The sequence below is a fragment of the Convolutriloba macropyga genome, chromosome 6 (genome assembly GCF_964194025.1).
Source record: "Convolutriloba macropyga chromosome 6, txConMacr16.3, whole genome shotgun sequence".
NCBI classification, from domain to species: domain Eukaryota; kingdom Metazoa; phylum Xenacoelomorpha; order Acoela; family Convolutidae; genus Convolutriloba; species Convolutriloba macropyga.
Window position 1 is genome coordinate 31397149 of NC_134473.1, and position 27082 is coordinate 31424230.

The 27082-nt window shown below is 33.3% G+C and overlaps 2 protein-coding genes across 2 annotated transcripts in view; both read right to left on the reverse strand.

Annotated features, from left to right (window-relative positions):
* LOC142340927 (ubiquitin-conjugating enzyme E2 K-like) overlaps positions 1-27082 on the reverse strand; it is a 295142-nt gene that overhangs the window by 122579 nt on the left and 145481 nt on the right. The window lies entirely within an intron of this gene.
* The window catches only part of LOC142341290 (uncharacterized), a 194513-nt gene that overhangs the window by 56853 nt on the left and 110578 nt on the right, over positions 1-27082 (reverse strand). The window contains exon 10 of the mRNA XM_075392209.1: positions 2857-3135. Within this exon, the coding sequence (XP_075248324.1) occupies positions 2857-3135 (279 nt within the window). The remainder of the gene's footprint in view (positions 1-2856; positions 3136-27082) is intronic.

The following is a 27082-nucleotide window of genomic DNA, read 5'->3' on the forward strand; positions in this document are numbered from 1 at the left end:
GTAATTGAGGATTGATTGCATAATTTTACCCACAGTAGTGAGTTTATAGCGAATAGTTTTAAAGTTTATAATATTATACCTTTTTATGATTTTAAGGATTTTTCAATTTTTGCGGTCTGACTTCAGCAACAACTTGTAAATTTGTCTCATCATTGAGAGATCCCATACCGTTGGGGTTATTTTAAAACTTAGCATTTTTACTGATATTATGACATAACTGATATTTTGTTTGTTGTACAATATGCGTTTTCAAAAAAGTTATGTGAGTGGTGTAATTTTGCTTCTTTTTTTCCTGCTTTAGCACAATCGCGTAACAAGAGATCCCAATGATTTCAAAATGTGGCTCAATTGAATCTGAATATGCATTCAGTGTAACGTTTGTTGAATTAGTATAAATAGAAATTGAAATAAAAATAGATAATATTCAGATAACAGCTAATGATCCTAATGGCTTCACTAATTTGAGTTTTAGCAATTTTTTTTCTAGAATTGTTTTTCATAATTTTCTGAGTTTATCTATTGAGTATCAACGATTGATGTTACTCGAGGCAGTCATTTTCTAGCGAATAGTCTTAAAGTTTATGATAGTATACATTTTCAATAATTTTTTAAACTTTTTAATTTTTGTTGTTTTTTTTCGTCAACTTGTAGCTTATTCTCATCATTGAGAGGTCTAATTCAATTTCTTGTATTCGAAAAATTTAAATATCCAGTGATATCGTGTCGTAACTGATGTTTTGTTTGTGGAAAATATGCATTTAACCAAAAGTTTTAGTGGTTAACTAGTGTTTCTTTCTCTCTTCTTTTAGCACATTCAAGTAATAACAGATTCCAATGATTTTCAAATGTGGCCCAAATGCACTCATTTAATCTTTCAGTATACTAGTATAATTTTAGTTTCATTAGTATGAATGAAACTGGAATGAAGAATACATAGTATTCAGATAATAGCTAATAATTTTAATGGCTTTAATAAATTGTGTTTTCGCAAATTGTTTAGTTTTTTGAGTTTTTCTGCTTCTGTAGTCCGTTCCTATGGCTTAATTTGACCAAAGACAGGTCCAATTGGCTTCACTATGACTTTTAAGTAATATTATTAAAAAATTTTTCGCTAAAAGCTAATGATTTTTAAAACATGAAATTGTTTGGTTTAAAAAAGGTTGATTGATTTTTGAATTTTGCGTTACCTAGTCTCATTAAAGAATAATCCCATCTGCTGTTTAGTTAGGAAAAATTAAATTTGTGTAGTTAGGGTTTTGTCTAAAATTTTTTTTTTTGCTTTTTTGTTTTTGTTGTTTTTTTCTCGTTGTCCTTTCAATGCAGATCTCGTTGTAATGAGGCGTGGCATTATATAATTCAATTATTAGTTTGGTTGTGTAACGATTTTTTTTAAAAACTCAAATATCTATTTTTGATTATCTTTTTGTCAAAAATGTAAGTCAAAAGACAGTTAAGTCAAAAATGTAAGTGAGCGCGGGTCGGAACATCATGTGCGAACGCACATTAACGAGCCTCCTTGTCTGTTTTTCTAAGCTTTTTCACATGTCCATCTCACTATGAAATTGTTAGGCCCTTTTTTCAAATACTGATTTTTTCGGGGAAAATTAGCTATTTTTGAAACGTGAGCTGAAATTCGTTGTCTTTATTATGAGAAATCTGTTGCGTCTAGAGATTTAAGTGAATGCTGAGAGCTTCGCCTTGATTGGATAATCAATTTCAAAGCAAAAGCTCCAAAAAATTCAGAAAAAGGGTTCCAATCAACACTTTTTGCAATCTCACAATATATAGTTCTACAAAAATCTTAAAAATGGTTGTTGGGAAAGTTCGAGATTCAAAAACATACATTATCAGTGGCACATTCTAGATCCATTCGATTATATTTTGTTGCTTTTGTAATTGTTTTTGAACTTTTTTTACTTGAATTTACTTGAATGTTGTGTGTTAGTGAATGAATCAGACTTATATGGTTTGGACAACAATTGTTTGATTTATTTTATATGCATACAATTTTTATACTAATTTCTGGTTCTATTATAGTGATATCGTGGGATTTAGACAACACATATGCCATTCCGACAGTTTTGTTTGGTTGTCCGACTCATCCAAGAAGTATATTAAAGGCTTCATTCAAATTTTTACAGTGGGGGTATGTCTGAAAATCGGTTTTTATCTGAGTACTTTTTATTTTTACGAAATCCAAATTGCCTTGGAGAGTCTCTCTCGTTGACGAAAAAAAAGAAGCTCAAAAACAAAATCAGAAAAGTGCGCTGAGGTGATTTGTGATTCCTCTAATTGTAATTGTGGTAACTCAGCAAATAATTAGTCTTAGTTTTTAGAGAGAAAAACATTTTGCTCCAGAACGCGGAAAATCCTAGCTCAGCAAAAGATGCCACTAATCAGGTCATTTTTGGTGTTATTGGTGTTAAATTAAAAGTGCTTTAAATCTACCTAAACACACTTGTTGCAATGAATTGCAAATATCGCTTTTACAATTCGGAAACCTTACAGATTTTGGGAGTGCAAAATAACGGCTATATAGTGCTGGGTGGCGCTAGCAGAAAATATCCGCACAGGTATGACTTGAAAAATGATCTGAAAAATTGGAAAATTCAAAGCCTATCAGCATTGCCATTATGTAGTGTTCATGTGATGGGATTTAGTTACTGGGATTTAGTTATTGGTCAAATTGAATGTTTAACATGCTAATCTAAAATTACTGAAATGGAAAAATGGAATTATTTCACTATTAGTGCAACATTACATGGCTCTTTTATTTTCTTTGATGAACGATATATGAACCATTCTATGGTTATTAAGGTACCATATATGAAGAAGATGTATCATATATGTACTTACAAAATATAGAAGCCACTCGATAACCCACCAGACAATTCGAAATATACAGTAACACTGTCTATAGTGGCGTTGAAAGCTTGTGTTTCATTTACAGCTGCAACTTGTGTCACGACATCGATGTCCAGACCTCCCCCGGCTTGGATCTCACTTCCGGGGTAATGCACGTACGCCTGGACAGTGATAATTACAATCCCTCCAGGATCCAGACCAGTTACAGTGTAGGAGCTGGCTGAAGGAGAGGCCAGAGTGCAAATGTTTGTGCAGCTCCCCTTCGATGATCTAAATCGAGGACTGTCTTATTGTCTCTTAAATGGATCTCAAAAAAAAGGACCAAAACCAATGCAATTCTTAAAAGTGCATGTTGGTTAATGTAAAGATAACATATCTTAGCCAAAAGAAACGGTTAAATTGCATAGGGCTAACGGAATAAGCTGATATGCCTAAAAATGAATAGGCTAAAATTGCTTACTTGTCGGCTAAAAGATATATCTGGCTAATTTATATGTCTGCCGTTCGACCAACTACTCAGGCAAATATAGTCACAGCTATTTAAGGTAACTGAAAGATTTGCTAAATTAGTTCAAACGAGAACCATTGATAACCAATGAAGCGTCGAACAAAGAGGGCAGATACTTTTTAATTCTGTTTCAGTTTTGTATAAATTCTCAAAAACTCAGTAAATGACATAAAAACTGATTACACAATTACATAAAATCATAAGACCGATTTTGTCGTGTACTGAAAATGGGAAAATGGGAACTTTTGTCCCAAAACTAAAAAGGGATGTTTTTTCCCACTTTTTAAATGGGAAATTAATTCCCACATTGCTGACTATATATAGGAAGCAAATTTTTATATCAATCAGTACAGCACAGTTCAGTTTCAGTTCAGTTCAGTTAGTAGTTGATATTCCGTTCTTCAATCACCCAGTTTTATAGCTATCACCAAGCATTTGTTCAACAGTTGTTAACCAGTTGTTCTCGTTGAAATTACCAGCAGTTGTTTTGTTTGTTAACAAGTTTTAACATATGATATCAATCTTGCTTAAATCCTTATTTATATTGTACCACCCCAACTGTTTTTATAATAAAATTTTAAATTCTATTCCTTTTATCTTTAGAACATCAAAGCTAAACTCTCTTTGTATACTCCCATTTAAGCGGCGAGTATAAATTGGTGCGACCAGTGAGGCTCACTCAAGGTTAGTAAATTCTATGTTCTAAAGACTCTAACTTTAATCTTTAACTTAAATAAAATCTGCTGCGAGGCAAAAAACTTAGGAAAAGTTTCCAAGTTGTCTCATTTCTATGTTCTGACTTAAATAAGTCAAACTTAACACTTTGTTTTAAATCATATGTTAAAATTGTAGCAGCTATTACTAAAATTTTCTATCTTTCGTCAGTTATCTGACTTTAATAAAAGACTTAGAAAAATTTCTAAGTTCTCAAATAAAAATAAATTGTACCCAGAGGACGTAATTCTTAGACTATCTAAAGTTGTCTCTGGTACTTACAGAAACACTTAATTTATCTTAGATAAAATAAAGACTTGGCAAACGTCCAAGTATTTTAAATAAAAATGGCTGATGCTCCTATTTCTTTGAGTAATGTGTCTTTAACTACTTTTTCAGGTAACGATCCCAGTCAGAGTGCTCTTGACTTTTGGAATTCTGTTGATCAAAAAGTAAAATTTTCGTTAGGAGTTGTTCCTACTGATCCTGATAAGAAAAAAAGTTATGAAAATAGACAGAGATCTCTATTTGGGTCCCTTTTAACCGATACAGCCTTAGAATGGTTTAATACTATCGATGAGGCTAAAGTCTTAAATGATATTAAAAACGACTTTCTTGATAGATTTACTGACGGTCGTGATAAATTTAAGCATAGATTAGAGGTAGAAAATGCTTCTAGACAAGAAGGTGAATTAATAAAAAATTATTTTCATAGAGTCAAGCACGCGGTTGATAAAGGTTGGCCAGAAGACTTAACAAATGTAGCTAACGCTGATCGAGCGCAAGAAGCAGTAATACAATCCAGACAAAGAGAACAGAAATATATTGATTTTGCTATAAGGGGACTGCAACCCCCCTCACTAAAGCGAAAAGCACATGAACGACGTATCAAGAAACCTAACGAAAGTTGGGATGACTTAAAAGAACATCTAATAACGCAAGATTTAACTTCTATAGTTATTAAAGAGAATTCGGCTAAACAACCTTCAGACAAAATATCGTCCTTAGAGACTCAAATTAAGGAACTTACTAGCTTAATAAAAAGTAACGAAGTAAGTGCTATACAAAGTACGAACAACTTCAATAGAGACCCGAATATAAAAGGACGAGCCAATAATACTAGGTTCTGTGAGTATTGTAGAAATCACGGACACTCTATTTCTACTTGTAACAAAAAGAAGTTAGACGATGAAGTACAAAAGATTAGAAAGGAATTATTAGAGCAAAAAGAGACTAAGCCTACATTTAGTAATAACTACAGACGAGGTGCTTGGAATAACAACCAATACAATAGTAGAAATAATAGTTACAATAACAGAGCCCAAAACCCAAATTCCTTTTATAATAACCAGAGCGGCTACAAGTACGGCAATAGATTTAACCAAAATAAGCAATATGACCAAAGATTCCCCCGAGAAAATTCATTTCGGCAAAATGAATATGCTGCTAAACAATTTTATGAGCGTGAAAACAGCCAATTCAATAGAAATCAAGCCCATAGTAATACAAGGCTTACTTTACAACAAGAGACAAAGTCATATAATACGCAAAATGAAAACAACGTTCGTTGGATTCAACAAGAAGAAAACAAAGTTGACTATTGTGACGCTATCTCAGATTTATTTCCTTTAAACTAATACGGTCTCCGAAAAATAAGAATAACACATCAAATCCAAAAGCTCGAATTTTCTTGAACTTATATCACTTTGCTACCGGAGACAATAAAAAACATAGTGGCTTAGAAATAGAATTCATGATTGACCCAGGATCAACTTGCACTATAATAAATTACCCAACATTTCTTGAGCTTAACCAATTAGGGCAACAAATAAACATCCAGACTTCAGGCAATAAAACAAGAACCTATAACGGTTCTGAAATACGCATGATAGGCTACACTATACTAACTTCATACTTTGATACAGACGGGAAATATAAAGCAAATCATAGGGTATGGGTTACTGAAGAGAAAACTTCTAATTTACTAGGAGTGGATTTTTGTCATACCTTTCTTAAAGCATTATACTTTGACATCCCAGCAGTAGAATTGAAGACTAACGATAAAGGAGTTCTTAGTTATGGCTCGCTAAATAATGAAAAGGAATATCCCCAAGTCTCTAAATTGAATGCAGTGATAATACATCAGCCCTTATATATCCCACCTAAGTCTACATTTCTCTACAAGCACAAGTGTAGTGAGCAAGATATATTTCCGAAAGGCACTTCTTTTGTACCTAATAGGACTACAGTAAAAACCGAGTTGTGCTTTATAAATACTATTTGTACTAAGAAGGAAAAGCAAATTCCCCTACTCATTGAAAACCACAAAAATCATCAAGTTACACTAAATAAAGGGATAATTGGATTTACTATATGTGATATTACAAACAACACACAAAAATACAGTATTCGTGACTGTAACGAATTTACTTATTCTGTTATCAATAAATGCGAAGAGCTTGATAGTTGCTTTATGTTAAATACAACTACAAATACTATATCCGAATCCACTGACCTAACTGCTGAGTGCATTAGGTATATTAACTTTGACGAGCGTTCAATATTTGACGCCAATATGCCTATTATTCATACTATATCTAGAGACTTAGTATTAGACAAAGGGTTTACTGCCTCCCTCATTAAAAGATACCCCAACTTAAAAGGAAATTTTCTACAATACTTTAAAAGTGTTGGATCGGAGAATGAGGCAGACCACGAGCTAATACATTTTCAAGATGAGTATAGTCAGCAAATGATTTATAGCCTTGTAGTGAAAGAAAATTATAACTCTCCCCCATACGAAGCAAGTAAAACTTGTTCAGTATTTTGTGAACTACAAAAAACACTTATGCTTGACGGCATAAGATGTATTGCCATGCCTAAGATAGCATGTGGCGGAGACCCCAGACTGTGGAAAAGAATAGCTAAAGAACTAGAGGAACATTTTAAACACACAGGAATAACTATTTATGTATACATTAGTGGCAAAGAATTACAATTAATAAATAATATAGAAAATCGCCCTCTCACTGACGAGCATATCGCCGAAATAATGGAGCTATCCGCAGGAGAACTAGTAGAGACATGTAAAAGCGAGGATGAAATTGCAACTGACTTTTCTAAAGAGGCAAAAAGGATATGCCAGCCCAAATCAAAAGAACAATTTCCAACATTCCGCTCAGCACATCAAGTAAAAGAGTTAATAGATAAATTTACTACGAGTATACATGCTGGACAAAATACTCATTTCAATAAAACAGAATTCTTACAAAAATTCAATTTTACACAAACCGACTTAACTGAGAACGAACTCTTCCGACTTGCAGATATACTACTTACAGACAACGATGTATATTCACATCATAAATATGACATTGGCTGTACTAAACAACAATTTAATATACCCCTAATAAAAAATGCAGAATTCAAAAAGCAAAGACCTAGTAAAGTACCCTTCCATTTAAGGGATAAACTCGAATTACTGATGGACGAGTTAATACAAGCAGGCATTATAAGAGAACTAGATGAACATGACGATATGAATAGCTGGTTCGTTAACCCGATCATAATCCTTCCTAAGAAGGATTACGTCAAACTAGTAACAGATGCTCGCTATCTAAACTCTATTACTGACACAAGTAATTCAAGTTGGCCGTTAGAACCACTACAAGTCCTAATAACCCGAGTGAATGGATCATATTTTACAAGCAGCGACCTTTCTTGTGCTTATCATCAAGTGCCGCTAACGCCCGAAACACAAAAGTTAACAGGATTTATAATAGGAGGAAGACAGTATACTTATCAAGTCGGCTTCTATGGATTGAAGCCACTACCCAATTTCTTTAGTAAATTAATGCGCTATGCATTCGGACCTCTTATAAAAGAAAAGAAGGCTATCACATATATTGACGACACACTACTACAATCTAATACTAAAGAGGAAATGTTCAATATAATAAAAGAATATCATGCTCTATTAAGAAAGGCTAACTTAAAAGCCGCACCGGATAAAACAATGTTCTTTTTACGAAAAGTAAAATTTCTCGGACACGTTATATCAGAAAATACACTTTCTCCAGTTATATCGCGTATTGACGACATTAGAAATTTAAAAACTCCGGAATCAAAAACTGACGTTCTTAGTGTATTAGGAGCAATGGGATTCTACTCAAACTATGTGATAAATTTTCATATAGATGCTAAGCCCTTGTACGATTTAACAAGAGGCGATGTAAATTTCAAATGGGAAAAAGAACACGAGAAAGTATTCAATATACTAAAAGAAAAGTTCGCACATGATATATCCCTAGCAATTCCAAATGCGAACTACCCCTTTCATATACATGCTGACTCATCTAACTTAGACACTGGTTGTATACTTATACAACAATTCCCTGATAGAAAGAGAATTGTATCAGCGAACTCTAGAGTATTCGACAAAGCTGAACAGAAAATGTCCCCACAGCATAGAGAATTATGCGGAATAATATCTGCACTACAAACTTACGAATTTTATTTAATAGGCTCCCCATTTCCCATTTATCTCTTTTGCGATCACAGGCCAATACTATTTTTATGGTCTAGGCGCGGACAACTTTCGCACAGATTTTTCAAATATCAAGTCGTCCTAACTAAATTCCAGAACTTAAAAATTATATACACCGAAGGCAAGAACTTAGCATTTCCTGATTTACTGAGTCGACAAGTCCCAATAGAGGAAGCGAAGAAATTTCAGATTGAACATAAAACAATACATAAGGATATAAATTTTTACACTTCGGATTTAAAACCAGTCTCTTACTCTGTATTGCACAAAGAGGATAAAACAAACTCGTCTAACGATTCTTATCCTATACTAGCACAAGTACAAGGTGGAACAAGAAAAGTAATGAATATATCGGATAATGATTTTAGTATTTCTGACGCACCCGAAGGATTTACAGACTCTTGTAATGCTATACATAATTTAGCCGACTATTTCAAATTTGGCAAAAATATAAATCAAATAGTTAAGCTCACAGATAGTAAACAATCGGATAATACATATAGTGAAATACAAGAAGAAGTAAACTATGTAGAATTGGACGACTCAGGATATAATGACGACGAATTTAGTGATGTTATAGATAATTTAGTCGATCCAACATTAATACATGCACTAGAGAAGGCAAAAGAAATCTACAAAGAGCGTACAAAGCATTATACTATTATAGAGTCAACAGCACTACATAATGAGAATGTCAAATCAGATTGCTCTGATTTGCTAACGAAGTTAACTGAATTTGCTAAAAAGGCACAACTAGATATTGACACAATACTACAAGAACAAAATAAAGACCCTGTATTACATATAGTACGGAAATGGATAGAATCAGTCAAAGAACCTGAACACTACTATATGACTCGACAATGTAAAGCATTAAAAGCTTACAAGAGTATATATAAGTTATTATTACTAGATGAGAGTTATAAACTACTATGTTACAATAAACCTAATGAGAATGGTTCCTTCGAACTAAAGATATGTATCCCTATCTCTCTATTTCTAAAGTGCTTCGAGCTAGCACATAGTAACCCAATGAGTGGCCACCGTGGCGATGCTAGTACCCTAAACAATATATCCAGATTCTTTTACTGGCCTGGAATGTATAAATGGGTTACAATGTTAATCCACGATTGTTTAGATTGTCAAAAGAATAAAAGTAAAAGACACGATTTAAACGAAGCACCCTTACAACAATGGGGCGAATTGGAGACAACTCCCTTCCACACTATACATATAGACCATAAAGGACCTTTTCGGCCTTCTAGTAATGGCAAGTACTACTGTCTTGTAGTTGTAGATTCATTCTCTAGATATGTACAAGTATATGCTGTTAAGTCCGCTACTTCTGACGATACTATAAAACAAATGGAGAAATTTATAACTAGCTTCGGAATACCTCAACACATAGTGCATGATAACGGTACTGCTTTCATGAGTAGTGATTTCGTAAACTGGAGTTTCGAGCTTGGAATTACACTGAGGCCACGAACAGCATATTCCCCTTGGACTAACGGGAAAGTAGAAATTCAAAATAAGCACCTTACAAACTATCTTAGACACTTTCTAAATACCACTGGAAACAATTGGGCAAAATTTGTTGACAAATTTGCATTTGCGCATAATACAGCAGTGAATTATAGTACTGGTTATACGCCGTACGAGATTATATTCGGAATAAAGCCACAAATACCTATTTCGCTTAGACTAGGATTGCTGCGGGATAATAAGAAGAATTGTATATCTCAATATTGTCAGGACTTGCCGTCACATACACATTGTAAAAATTCGTGTAGAAACGAAAAGGTAGATAATCTACTACAAAATAGATTATCCAATATTGTACTACAACGTGAAACAGATTTTAAGAACATATATTGTAATACTTATACTCGTTGTCGTCAAGTTACAAATAAAGCCCATGAATATAGAAATAGATTTAAGCTCGGACGACCAATCAGCATTGGAAGCAAAGTCCTACTAGAGAATCATTCTAAAAGCTTACTTATATCTAAGAAGCTACAATCACTTCGGTCCGGTCCATACACTGTTACAAAACATATAACTAATACAACATATGAAATAGAAGGAGACGAGACACAACAAAAAAGAGTAGTGCATAGAAATCACATAGTAGAGTATTTTCCAAAAGAAAGAGAAATACAACCCTTAATCGCCGATTATACTACTGTATATGCTGAACCCGAACAATTCTATGATAACTATAACAGGCATTACATAGACAAATTTAACACTACCCAACCTAGCAATATTATGCACTATATGCCTTGGCCAGTATTCAACAATGTTGAAACGCCGCCGCAACTCCCAAATAGTAGACCCACTACTACTGCTTCTACTAATACTACTACTAGATGTAGTAGCAGTAACCCTCCGATTGATTCCGGCATTGACACATTAGGACTCCGAACATTATTTAATACACAACAGCAAGTTACTTCGCCTAGTAAGTCATTTAGGCCACAGCATATATCTACCCCATATCCAAGAGGACCTCTTAGTTATCCACAAACACCTCATTCCCCCCAACCGTTAGCACATGATATAAGTCCCTTTAACTTTCAGAGTAGTTCACAAGTAATTACTACACAACCTACAACCCCACTAGCTAATAAATCAGTAAATGAAAAATTATATACTACTGAACCCAGAAGGTCAGGTAGACAAGCATTTGCTACAAAGTTATTTAATGATCCTATTCCATGGGACGCTTTCAAGGATAAAAAGAAATAGACATTTTAATGCACACAAAAATCCTTAAGGAACAAAATGATTTTATTATTAGCCAATCAAATTCTAGCATTTATAAGGAGAATAGTAACTCCAAATTCTAAAAACCAATAAACAATGAAAACTTGAATAGAAAAATGGGATAAATATTCCCAAACTATGAAAACCAATGAAATTGCACAAACTGGTTTAAAAAATGGGAATATCTTCCCAGCCAATAAAAAGAAAGAAACCGTCACTAAAAATGGGAATATTTGAGACATATTTCTAAAAGTGAGATGAAACAGCCCATTTTCTACACTATAAATAGGGAAGCAAAAACGCCAACAATCATTCTTCCTTCTTCATCTCTCTCTGTCAACGATTAAATGCTTATTAGGATCAACGGCAAACTAGCCAAATTGAAATCCACCTTCTTTCCTGCTAACGACTTAAGCGTTATTTACGCTACTTTTCTCTTTTCCGATTTAACCACAGAGACTTTTCTAGTGAAAGACACATCAAGTCTATTCGCTGCCTTAAAATTCAACTTCGAATTTAAAATCCCTTCAAGCATTCATACCTTCACTAACATAATTGAATATTAAGATGAATTCAGAACAAGAAACAGTTGAGCTAACCAGCTTTCAGTTCCCCGAGCCCGATCCAGAAGTGTTGGACGAAATAATTGAAGTAAGTAAATTTATAATTCTTCTTTGTTCAAACTTCTACCCTTTCAATATGAGAGTACCTGTAATTGTACCTCTAATAATTTCCACACTACTTTCAATAAATGGAGCCAACGCAGACTCCGAATTTAAAAATACTCTAAAGAAAGTAAAAGTAGGACACTTTGATTGTTCTAAAATAGATTCTAATAAAATGTACTCATTAAACAAAAAAGCTCAATGCGATATCGATACTGAGAAAATAAAAGTAAGTGAGGCAACTGCTACTATTATGCAGCGCAATTATAAGACTAAATTAGAAGCAACTATGTGTAAAGCTACACATCAACGCCTAAAGTGGTATTGTGATACTTTTGACGATAGTGGTTTATCCGCTACACAAGCAACTATTAGCTCAGATATTAAATTAACAGCCGAGCAATGTCTCGAAGCTAAGAAAACAGGCTCCGCGACTATTAACACTAACAAAGTTCCATTTACAAAAAATGTAAAGAAACAAACAGTTATAAATAAGGGCGACGTTAGTGATAAATACAGTAATGAGTGCACAGAAACAGGATGGATCTACCACGATACTTACGAGACATATATGCAAGATATTAAATTACTAGTAAATTTAGAAGATGGAACGGTAAATAACCACTATAATATTCCTCTGCCTTGTAGCCTAAACAAAAATGGCTGTGACAGTGGATCAACTGATCCTTATGCATATACATGGGAAAATAGAGAAAATTGTATAATAGAAGAATTACACACAGCTCCAGTAAAAATGATACAAATAGATAGAAAATATTATATAGTAAGAGAATATGAAACTGAACCTGAATCAACAGAAGCTGTTATTAGACGTGCGCAACCATTTAAAGGGCCACGAAATACTTTCATTTTTCAGATTTATAATAATCCACAGTCAATTTGCGACTCAAACAAAATAGTTTATCCTACTCCTTATAGCTCATTATACATACATTATGAAGGAGGATTCGATATGGATACAGGAAAGGCAAAAAAACCAATTTCAAATGTTGTAAAAAATACTTATGTAAATAGCACAAGAGGCAAATTGCTCGTAAAACGAACTTCATATACAAATGGAGAGCCAAATATTGATCTGCACTCAGGAATAAATTATTAAGCCCATATGGGAACGAAATTTGACTATTACGAATATACTAATATAAGAAGACTACAGCTTTTAGATTTACAAATGATAAAAACCGATTGTGAGTTAGAACGTGCTATAAAGAGAACAAATTTAGTCTATTCGCATAGTAATCCACGTATGGCTGGATTCTTACTAACAAAAAATCGCTCAATGTTCTTAGAGACAAATGATAATGTTGCATGGCTATATCATTGCCCACAGTATTTCTCACCCTTACAAATTATGGAAGAATGTTATAATAGAATTCCAATAATGTATCAAAATAAAATACATTTCGTTGATCCAATTACTAGAAAGACATACACTAGCGCTGAAGAACGATCATGTGTAGCTAAACACGATAATTTATTTCAATTAGATATTGAAGATGATAACTCCTGGGTTGAATTAACACCGGGTATAACTAGAGTCAAAGGACCCTCTGTTTTTGAACCTAATATTGCTCCACAAAGATTAACTAAATACAAATTCCAGGATAGTGATGAAATATATTTATTTACTGATCAAGAATTAAAGAAATTTTGGCGCGGAATTAAATTCAATAACGAAATGAAAGATGCTATACAAACTTTCTCTAAAGAACTTGTTGTTTCTCAAGATAATTTTAAAAGTGAGGATAGAACTTATCTTAACTATCCAATGAGAACAGTCTACTTAGACTCTTTTATTTCTCCTAATTTCTTTGATAACCGCTATATAGAAATGTTCGGTTATACACAATTTATCTTAGAGCAATGTGGAATTTATTTTGCCGCTTTTCTTTTCTTGAAATTTATTATTCAAATTGTTGTAACAATTGTAAAAGCCCTACAAATACATAAAATAACTGGAGCTTCTGTTAATTTTGGAAAAATCATCTTATTTGCCACTTATAATATTCTGTTCACTTCTATTATGACTTCTATCTTTAAAAATGAGCCAACCAATGAAAAACAGCCAGATGATGCTGAGCATTTAGTAACTGAAATGAAAGAAACACATTTTAATTTATATCCACATATTCCGCACCCATTATATAGTGCAATTAGAAATGAGAGACATGAAAACAATGCTGCAATAGAAGAAAATAGAGATAATCCAATTTCTCCCGTCTAAAAGCAATAATGACTTTAAAAGATATATACGACTATAAATAAAAACACAAATAATTAGTTTGTTATATATATATATATATATATATATATATATATATATATATATAGAAAATAACTATCTTATCCATAATACACACTTATGTTGTTTCTATTTTTAGAATTTAGGATACGAAGGTGACGACGACATGCCGGATATAGACGACTTCATTTTCCCCGATACCTTCGAGGAACTAATGGGCCAGCAACAAGAACCACCAGAGCAACAACCAGTACAAACTATACCAGGGAAGAGTATGCAAAATATCAATACCGGGAGAGGAGAAAAAAAATTGGATTTAACAGAAGTAACGATTGCTCCGACAGCTACACACTTGAAGCCCACAGCTACAATTTGCCCTATACAACCACGGATCCTTAGCATGAGTCAAAGATTAGAAAGGCAGAAATTCAACGAAGAAAGAACAAGAAATAGGCAATTCAGAGGACACCCAAATTTTGACTGGGGCCTGCAATACAGAGTATTACCAGAGGGAAACATTTATAAGATTCAATCTTATAACTCGAAATTAAAGACATATCGCCTAAAGAACATAGCACTCGACAGACAGAACTTAACAGTCCCTTACCAGTTTATAACAGCAGACCTCAACAACGAGCGAGACACATACACTCTAGGACTGGAGCAAAACTTCTTACGAGAGAAGAAGAAGAACGCAAACCTGATGAATCGAATTAAATTTTTGCAAAACAAAATAAATCAACTCGAAGGAAACCAAAACTAAAAACTCTTATTCTAAATTTTGTTTTTAAAACATGTTTGTAAATTTTTATATATAAATTTCTATCTAACCTTGTATATCCAGCCAGTTACAACAAAACCTACTAAATCGCCGGTTGGATGTTATGAAAATGGGAAAATGGGAAATTTTGTCCCAAAACTAAAAAGGGATGTTTTTTCCCAATTTTTAAATGGGAAATTAATTCCCACATTGCTGACTATATATAGGAAGCAAATTTTTATATCAATCAGTACAGCACTGTTCAGTTTCAGTTCAGTTCAGTTAGTAGTTGATATTCCGTTCTTCAATCACCCAGTTTTATAGCTATCACCAAGCATTTGTTCAACAGTTGTTAACCAGTTGTTCTCGTTGAAATTACCAGCAGTTGTTTTGTTTGTTAACAAGTTTTAACATATGATATCAATCTTGCTTAAATCCTTATTTATATTGTACCACCCCAACTGTTTTTATAATAAAATTTTAAATTCTATTCCTTTTATCTTTAGAACATCAAAGCTAAACTCTCTAAAAGCTTACTTATATCTAAGAAGCTACAATCACTTCGGTCCGGTCCATACACTGTTACAAAACATATAACTAATACAACATATGAAATAGAAGGAGACGAGACACAACAAAAAAGAGTAGTGCATAGAAATCACATAGTAGAGTATTTTCCAAAAGAAAGAGAAATACAACCCTTAATCGCCGATTATACTACTGTATATGCTGAACCCGAACAATTCTATGATAACTATAACAGGCATTACATAGACAAATTTAACACTACCCAACCTAGCAATATTATGCACTATATGCCTTGGCCAGTATTCAACAATGTTGAAACGCCGCCGCAACTCCCAAATAGTAGACCCACTACTACTGCTTCTACTAATACTACTACTAGATGTAGTAGCAGTAACCCTCCGATTGATTCCGGCATTGACACATTAGGACTCCGAACATTATTTAATACACAACAGCAAGTTACTTCGCCTAGTAAGTCATTTAGGCCACAGCATATATCTACCCCATATCCAAGAGGACCTCTTAGTTATCCACAAACACCTCATTCCCCCCAACCGTTAGCACATGATATAAGTCCCTTTAACTTTCAGAGTAGTTCACAAGTAATTACTACACAACCTACAACCCCACTAGCTAATAAATCAGTAAATGAAAAATTATATACTACTGAACCCAGAAGGTCAGGTAGACAAGCATTTGCTACAAAGTTATTTAATGATCCTATTCCATGGGACGCTTTCAAGGATAAAAAGAAATAGACATTTTAATGCACACAAAAATCCTTAAGGAACAAAATGATTTTATTATTAGCCAATCAAATTCTAGCATTTATAAGGAGAATAGAAACTCCAAATTCTAAAAACCAATAAACAATGAAAACTTGAATAGAAAAATGGGATAAATATTCCCAAACTATGAAAACCAATGAAATTGCACAAACTGGTTTAAAAAATGGGAATATCTTCCCAGCCAATAAAAAGAAAGAAACCGTCACTAAAAATGGGAATATTTGAGACATATTTCTAAAAGTGAGATGAAACAGCCCATTTTCTACACTATAAATAGGGAAGCAAAAACGCCAACAATCATTCTTCCTTCTTCATCTCTCTCTGTCAACGATTAAATGCTTATTAGGATCAACGGCAAACTAGCCAAATTGAAATCCACCTTCTTTCCTGCTAACGACTTAAGCGTTATTTACGCTACTTTTCTCTTTTCCGATTTAACCACAGAGACTTTTCTAGTGAAAGACACATCAAGTCTATTCGCTGCCTTAAAATTCAACTTCGAATTTAAAATCCCTTCAAGCATTCATACCTTCACTAACATAATTGAATATTAAGATGAATTCAGAACAAGAAACAGTTGAGCTAACCAGCTTTCAGTTCCCCGAGCCCGATCCAGAAGTGTTGGACGAAATAATTGAAGTAAGTAAATTTATAATTCTTCTTTGTTCAAACTTCTACCCTTTCAATATGAGAGTACCTGTAATTGTACCTCTAATAATTTCCACACTACTTTCAATAAATGGAGCCAACGCAGACTCCGAATTTAAAAATACTCTAAAGAAAGTAAAAGTAGGACACTTTGATTGTTCTAAAATAGATTCTAATAAAATGTACTCATTAAACAAAAAAGCTCAATGCGATATCGATACTGAGAAAATAAAAGTAAGTGAGGCAACTGCTACTATTATGCAGCGCAATTATAAGACTAAATTAGAAGCAACTATGTGTAAAGCTACACATCAACGCCTAAAGTGGTATTGTGATACTTTTGACGATAGTGGTTTATCCGCTACACAAGCAACTATTAGCTCAGATATTAAATTAACAGCCGAGCAATGTCTCGAAGCTAAGAAAACAGGCTCCGCGACTATTAACACTAACAAAGTTCCATTTACAAAAAATGTAAAGAAACAAACAGTTATAAATAAGGGCGACGTTAGTGATAAATACAGTAATGAGTGCACAGAAACAGGATGGATCTACCACGATACTTACGAGACATATATGCAAGATATTAAATTACTAGTAAATTTAGAAGATGGAACGGTAAATAACCACTATAATATTCCTCTGCCTTGTAGCCTAAACAAAAATGGCTGTGACAGTGGATCAACTGATCCTTATGCATATACATGGGAAAATAGAGAAAATTGTATAATAGAAGAATTACACACAGCTCCAGTAAAAATGATACAAATAGATAGAAAATATTATATAGTAAGAGAATATGAAACTGAACCTGAATCAACAGAAGCTGTTATTAGACGTGCGCAACCATTTAAAGGGCCACGAAATACTTTCATTTTTCAGATTTATAATAATCCACAGTCAATTTGCGACTCAAACAAAATAGTTTATCCTACTCCTTATAGCTCATTATACATACATTATGAAGGAGGATTCGATATGGATACAGGAAAGGCAAAAAAACCAATTTCAAATGTTGTAAAAAATACTTATGTAAATAGCACAAGAGGCAAATTGCTCGTAAAACGAACTTCATATACAAATGGAGAGCCAAATATTGATCTGCACTCAGGAATAAATTATGAAGCCCATATGGGAACGAAATTTGACTATTACGAATATACTAATATAAGAAGACTACAGCTTTTAGATTTACAAATGATAAAAACCGATTGTGAGTTAGAACGTGCTATAAAGAGAACAAATTTAGTCTATTCGCATAGTAATCCACGTATGGCTGGATTCTTACTAACAAAAAATCGCTCAATGTTCTTAGAGACAAATGATAATGTTGCATGGCTATATCATTGCCCACAGTATTTCTCACCCTTACAAATTATGGAAAAATGTTATAATAGAATTCCAATAATGTATCAAAATAAAATACATTTCGTTGATCCAATTACTAGAAAGACATACACTAGCGCTGAAGAACGATCATGTGTAGCTAAACACGATAATTTATTTCAATTAGATATTGAAGATGATAACTCCTGGGTTGAATTAACACCGGGTATAACTAGAGTCAAAGGACCCTCTGTTTTTGAACCTAATATTGCTCCACAAAGATTAACTAAATACAAATTCCAGGATAGTGATGAAATATATTTATTTACTGATCAAGAATTAAAGAAATTTTGGCGCGGAATTAAATTCAATAACGAAATGAAAGATGCTATACAAACTTTCTCTAAAGAACTTGTTGTTTCTCAAGATAATTTTAAAAGTGAGGATAGAACTTATCGTAACTATCCAATGAGAACAGTCTACTTAGACTCTTTTATTTCTCCTAATTTCTTTGATAACCGCTATATAGAAATGTTCGGTTATACACAATTTATCTTAGAGCAATGTGGAATTTATTTTGCCGCTTTTCTTTTCTTGAAATTTATTATTCAAATTGTTGTAACAATTGTAAAAGCCCTACAAATACATAAAATAACTGGAGCTTCTGTTAATTTTGGAAAAATCATCTTATTTGCCACTTATAATATTCTGTTCACTTCTATTATGACTTCTATCTTTAAAAATGAGCCAACCAATGAAAAACAGCCAGATGATGCTGAGCATTTAGTAACTGAAATGAAAGAAACACATTTTAATTTATATCCACATATTCCGCGCCCATTATATAGTGCAATTAGAAATGAGAGACATGAAAACAATGCTGCAATAGAAGAAAATGGAGATAATCCAATTTCTCCCGTCTAAAAGCAATAATGACTTTAAAAGATATATACGACTATAAATAAAAACACAAATAATTAGTTTGTTATATATATATATATATATATATATATATATAGAAAATAACTATCTTATCCATAATACACACTTATGTTGTTTCTATTTTTAGAATTTAGGATACGAAGGTGACGACGACATGCCGGATATAGACGACTTCATTTTCCCCGATACCTTCGAGGAACTAATGGGCCAGCAACAAGAACCACCAGAGCAACAACCAGTACAAACTATACCAGGGAAGAGTATGCAAAATATCAATACCGGGAGAGGAGAAAAAAAATTGGATTTAACAGAAGTAACGATTGCTCCGACAGCTACACACTTGAAGCCCACAGCTACAATTTGCCCTATACAACCACGGATCCTTAGCATGAGTCAAAGATTAGAAAGGCAGAAATTCAACGAAGAAAGAACAAGAAATAGGCAATTCAGAGGACACCCAAATTTTGACTGGGGCCTGCAATACAGAGTATTACCAGAGGGAAACATTTATAAGATTCAATCTTATAACTCGAAATTAAAGACATATCGCCTAAAGAACATAGCACTCGACAGACAGAACTTAACAGTCCCTTACCAGTTTATAACAGCAGACCTCAACAACGAGCGAGACACATACACTCTAGGACTGGAGCAAAACTTCTTACGAGAGAAGAAGAAGAACGCAAACCTGATGAATCGAATTAAATTTTTGCAAAACAAAATAAATCAACTCGAAGGAAACCAAAACTAAAAACTCTTATTCTAAATTTTGTTTTTAAAACATGTTTGTAAATTTTTATATATAAATTTCTATCTAACCTTGTATATCCAGCCAGTTACAACAAAACCTACTAAATCGCCGGTTGGATGTACTGAAAATGGGAAAATGGGAAATTTTGTCCCAAAACTAAAAAGGGATGTTTTTTCCCAATTTTTAAATGGGAAATTAATTCCCACATTGCTGACTATATATAGGAAGCAAATTTTTATATCAATCAGTACAGCACTGTTCAGTTTCAGTTCAGTTCAGTTAGTAGTTGATATTCCGTTCTTCAATCACCCAGTTTTATAGCTATCACCAAGCATTTGTTCAACAGTTGTTAACCAGTTGTTCTCGTTGAAATTACCAGCAGTTGTTTTGTTTGTTAACAAGTTTTAACATATGATATCAATCTTGCTTAAATCCTTATTTATATTGTACCACCCCAACTGTTTTTATAATAAAATTTTAAATTCTATTCCTTTTATCTTTAGAACATCAAAGCTAAACTCTCTTTGTATACCCCCATTTAAGCGGCGAGTATAGTCGCCCTAATCGTGAGAATCGTTTTTTTTTTCTGTCACAAATTGGACATTTTTAGTGTTGCGTGCATTAACTTGAGGCTCACAATGATAAGTTCCCTGAGCCATCTTTCTCAGCTAGCTCATAGAAAAGGAAAAAGTTAATTTAAAAAAAAAAATCATATGACTGTGGTGCAGATTTTATCAGATTTTGAGTCGAATTATTGCGTTTATGTGAATTTATGATTTAATATAACACGTTTATGACTGACTTGTGAGCTCATGATTAGATTTCGTGCGATTTATTTAGACGTCCTGGGACCATGATTCGATTATGCGGTTCTATGATCCGAAATAGCGCGCAAGAAAGTATGTTTCGACCATGTAATTAACGTCTTGGAGAGTATCTCCCCCAGACAATAATTGTCGAATCATATTTCGACCACCTCACCCCGGGTAGTATTTCGTTTAGTGCGAAATCAAAACAACGGTAATTTGAATTAGAGAAGTGAACACAATCAATTTATAAATAAGCGAATTATTTACATGCCTACAAAATGATAATGAATATTTGCCCCGATTGAGGTCTCAGGGCTAATTAAGTGGTGAGTTTTCTGGAAAAGTGCTGAAGAGCACTAAATGGGGCTGATAAACTGTGATATTTGTTACCTGGATCTTAGTGCCAGAGTAAATTAGTACTGAATCAACACATCCCAATTGTAGATGAAAGATTCAGTACTGATTCATTGTGGCCTAAGGGAACGAACTTGATTGTGCATTAGGTTGAGTTTCAAATTGTGTTAAATTTGAAAATACATTGAACAATCGGAATTTGTTTTTCATTATATTCTTTATAAAATCCGAAAATAGAAATTTTCTTTTTTCTAAAACTTTGATAGACCATTTCGAAAAGTCGCAAAATTAGGACCATGAAAAGCCGATTTGCAAATCAACTGCACAATCCCCGCCACTATCGTTTCTCCTAAAAAAATTTAAGTGCTTCAAGTGACATAAACTAAAAAAAGAACATTGTTAAATACCTCTGATACACATAAGAATAAAATGCAAGTGGTCAAAGAGGCAATGTAAAGTTAAGAATATAACATTATGTAAAATTATAAAATCATTAAGTTACTTAGCTAAAAATTTGACCATACCTTAGTTAAAAATGGCCTAAAATGCGAGCATAAAATTTTCTCACAATTTTATATGTACATAATGAAGATTAGAAATAGAAACTTAAATCTAATGCTATCAATGTCATCATTCAAATCAGTTAATTTTAGGTCCTTTAAAAATGATTTCCATAATAGTTCTTTCAGTTCTGTTTTCAAGGAAGCTTTCAAAGTTGATTTCAGTCTAATATTAGAAGGCAGACTATTATAAAATGGAATGGCTTGTGCAACAAAAGAATCCGTTAAAAACTTATTGTGCTTTTATATATATATATATATATATATATATATATATATATATATATATATATATATATATATATATATATATCCTATATATATTTTTTGACCTGTCATGTTGTTTTATTCTCATGGTAGAGAAGGGTTCAATTTTACATGCTGGAAGATCGTTGCTGAGTAAGCGAAAAAATATTTTGAGCAATGATATAACAAGCGAATAGAGACTGGTAATATTTTGTTGCGCAGTTTGAGATCTGTGGACTAATCGTAATTTCTAAAGTTGTGAGTATTGACCTTTGCAACCCTATGAAAGTTAAAGCAGAATAATGCAGATGGCTTAAATCTATTGCATTAAGTAATAAGATTTTTGTTTTCCCTGGTAAATTTTTATTAAGTGTATTCAAAACTTGTATTCCACAAGCCATTTTCTGAAGATTCTTTTTCAGTTCTCCATCAAATTTTAGTTTGCTATCAGTAATTACGCCAAAATAATTCACACTATTTGATTCGGCTATTTTTTCATTGTCGACATTCAGAACAATATTTGTTAACCTCTTCCTGGTGCTGAACACAATATATTCTGTTTTTTGTTTGTTAACCACTAACTGGGACATTGCAAAAAAATCGATAATTTTTGAGAGGTTATGCTAAACTTTTGTTTCTGACAAAATGTGATCAGTGTCGGATTCAAAAAGAAAATAGTCGTCTGCATACTGGACGACCTTGCAATATTTTCTACGATCTTTGCTAAATCAATGACGTAAATGTTAAATAATAGAGATCCTAAAATAGTACCTTGTGGAACTCCTCTTTTCAAATTTGTCCAATCCGATTTAATTCTATTTAGGACACCTCTTTGCGTTCTTTCACTCAAATAATTCTCTATTAAATTGGTAGCATGTTCGTCAAAACCTATTTTTTCAAGTCTCCGTAATAGTATTTTGTGTTTTATAGAATCAAAAGCTTTTGAAAGATCTAAAAACGCACCTGTAACATTTTTTTTCGTTGAGTTCTAATAATATTTGTTCTGTCAATTTCAAGATAGCATCAATTGTTTAAATTTGTTTTCTATAACCAATTGACTAACAGACAATAATTGCTCTCTTTCTAAGAAACTTGTGATTTGAGAACCAAACGCCTTTTCAAAATTTTTTGACAACGCAGATGTGACAGAAATAGGTCTATAATTGTGTGCGTCTTCGGGATTTCTTTTTTGAAAAAGTGGGGTTAAACAAATTTTTTAAGATCTTCTGGAAACTTTCCTTCTGTAATAAACTGATAAAATGAGCTAACATAGCGTTCCGCTGGAAATGTTTTATCATCTTATATTCCCAAGCAGGTATTTTTGAAGGACCGAGTGGTTTATTTGAATGCAAGTAATCTTTGAGCGCATTTGTTTCATTGGCTCTCATATATCGGAACTTGAAACACTTTCACGGAGCGAATTTTGGAGGAAAAATAGTGTTTGTTGCGAGCCAATAAACTCTCCAAGAGTAAAAAATCTGTAATTTAGAAGATTTGCAATTCACATAGGTGTTGTTATCTTAATTCCCAAAACTGTTTAATAAAGATTGATTTCTTGTTTCAGTTTTTTCGTTATTACGAAGATCTTGAATGAAGTTTCATATGGCTTTTTCACGGTTTATCTCCTTAAAACTTGAGAGAATTTGTTTTTTTTATTTTGACGATGTAAATTGTTTTAATTTCATCATCATTAATTTTTGAATACTGTTTTTTTGCTTTCTCACATAGCCATTTCTCTTAAAGCAAAAATTTTGATATGTCTTTTCTAATATAACAGACATTAATGGGATAATGTAGTGCTACTGCTCTTTCAAAAATTCTTTGAAATTATATGAAGATCAAATCTCCCGTAACTGCACCGTAACAGTGTCTCCAGTCTGAAATTTCAATAAAGTTTTGGAACTCGGCTGAATAATTTGTTTTGTCAAAAAATTTTTCTCTTTTTTTTAACTTTGATTTTAGCATCACAGATTTAAGAACTGTGATTGTTGCAAAATTATCTGTTTTAAAATTGTATCCGCTGCTATGCCTGTTTCGTATTCGTCTGTTATGATGTAATCGATAAGAGTTGAAGAAAAGTTGGTCATTCTTGTAGCTGTATCAATATTCGATGGTTCAAGATAATAAAGAGAAAATACAGATTGCCACAGACTTCAGACACACTTTGCAAATTGGTTTAAGTTGAAGTCTCCAGCAAGTATGACAGATTTTCCTTCAGTCAAAGCAAGATCAATTCCCAGGACCTATTTTTCCAAAAACATCTTTACAGGTTCTTTTTTGGGACAGAATGATAATTTTAGCACGTATTTTTTTTGTATGCTCAAATCAACCCTTAAAATTTCAAAATTTGTATCCGGAAAGCAGTTGAGCTCATCGCAGAGACGAGGTTTTAAAAATTTTTGGAATGTATTTTATGATACGACCACTTTTGTTTTTGTTGTTTGGATGCGATTTTTTCAAAAAACTCAAAGTCTTCCTTATTTAAATGCCAAAACCCTTCGGGATGATTTTGTGACAAACGTGTTTTACAATACGCATATATGCAGTCGTAACCAATGACTTGAATGAGTTCTTTCGACAGCAGATTTTGTCCTGCTAAACTTCTGGCGTTTTGATGTAGAAAATAAATTCTGGAATTAAGCAACTCTGAATCTTTCATCATAAGTGCATGTGGCAAAACTGATCGCGCGTTTACTTCGATATCGCGACTTTTTAGTAGAAGGTACCATATAACAACAAAGAAAAAAGAAACGTTGAATTTGGATGATAAAGCACATCTTTTGCTGTTACAGCTTCCTTTATATGAAGGTATTCGAGATTCATAAGGAAAACTGCAAGAATTATTTCTGAAATAAAAGCGGAGAAAATGAATAGTACACATAGTATAACTGTGAGTGGAATACCTGCCATTTTAAGCAAAATATGATTATAAATCAATACACGTTGCAAAACAGCTAAAAAAAACAGAAACTAAAGCCAAGATCCATTTGTATAATTATATGTTTGCCTCCATGGTTTGTAAGTGTTAGCCCTACTCACATATGCACTTTGAGAATACTGCAATGATTGTAAAGGAACAAGATTACAGGAAATAAAAAGAAAATGACATAAAAGTGCATTTTTATTGAACGGAATTCCCCGCAGAAAATGAAACTGTTTATCATCGTAAAAGAGAGCCTTGTAATTTGCCATTTGACTCAACATGTTGCAGACAGGAAGTATTTTGATTTTTTCAGTGTAATACACTTGCTCAGTTTCTCATTGAATTCATAAATTTTGTTGTTTGTCTGTTCGTTTTTCGGCAATTTTTAAGAGAGGTACTTCCATCAATTCCAATTTTTGGGGGCTGAATTTTTCCTTTATTGCGGAGACAAGATCTCGGTAATCTGAAATTCAGTTTTCTAAATGATCACTTTTTGTTTTAGAATAGCATTGGTCCCATCCTGTAAAATGACTGTTTTCATTTTTTGTTCGCAACCTCGTAATTATTGCAGTTTTTCCTTTGTCGTCAAGCCTGGGTACGCATGTATACTGCAGTAATGAGGAAATGTCCGGTCTCTTGCCAGTGGTTTTTGACGATAAAAATTTTCTGTTTTCTCCTCGATCATTAGTATTTCAAACTTTCTAATAAAAACGTAATTATTCGCACTCGTATTAATTGTTGGTCTTATGATGGTTGAAGTAGTTGTTACATGTGCCCATTTTATAAAGGAATTCACTCACGGTTACCGCATGCTAGGCGATAAGACTGTCCTTCTCTTCTATTTTTTGAAAAAGGTGGCAAAAAAATGTTAAAGATCCGCTTTTGAATTACTATTAAACTTCTCAGCAGTCATGATTGGAATATATTACAGGATGATATTTATAGGAACAATTGACATTTCTTGATAATTACCATTGGAGTCTTGTTACAGAATCTGTTGCATAAAAACTATTATGCTAACGTTTAAAACTAGCAAAGCATAAGAAAGTGCTTCAAACGTTTAAAAATTGAAGGTCAAGAAGCAACTGTACAGAATGAGAGAATTGTGTGTTGAAAAACCGGTAAACTGTGTGTTTTGAAGCCGGAAAAGAATTGTATGTACTATACCGTTAAACTCTGTTTCAAGTGTTCTTTGTCTGCTGAGAATATTAAATTTTATCGTCATTAAAATAATGGGAGACATGCAGGTATCGATTATTGTTAAAAATCACACACTTTATCATGTCATGTTGAAAATCGTAAATGGTCAAAATTGTTACCCAGGTTGAGGTGCCAGACTGAAAGTCGATATGTCCAGACCATCCCAGACGGAAAGTGTCTATGTCCAGACCCTCCCAGACGGAAAGTGCCTATGTCCAGACTTTCGTGCGTTCAAAATTTTTAGTGCGTTTGTCTGCGTTCAAAACTCCCTATGTCCAGACTTTCGTGCGTTCAAAATCTTATATAACCAGACTTTAGTGCGTTCCAAATCAAAATTCGTGTGCTCATTTGTGCGTTCAAAAACACCTATGTCAAGGCTTTCGTGCGTTCAAACGTGCTTATGTCCAGACTTTCGCGCGTTCAAAATCTTATATGACCAGACTTTAGTGCGTTCCAAATGAAAAATCGTGCGCTCATTTGTGCGTTCATGTCCAGACTATCGTACGTTCAAAAACACCTATGTCCAGACTTTCGTGCGTTCAAAAATGCGTATGTCCAGACTTTCGTGCGTTCATGTTCAGATAACGTTTTTATCATGTATTCGTTTCAAATATAGATACGTTAGGGTGATGGTTGTGATGAAGTGCCCAAGCAGTTCCTACATTTTGTTTAATAAAAGATGTTCAATGAAAGTTTTGGCTGAAGGGGCTGCCAGCGACCTAGTTATTAAAGTATGATTTGCTTTGCAACTTCAGCAAGGGTTTATAATTCTAGGTGTGAAATTGTTTTAAACAAAGCAAAATGTTGGATGCGAATTTTCCTGCGTTCGATGTTTTGTAACTTTTGAACTCAAGTGAGTTGAGGTTTTCTTGGTAGAAAGCTTTCCCTTGATTGAGCACTCTATTAAGAGTGTTTAG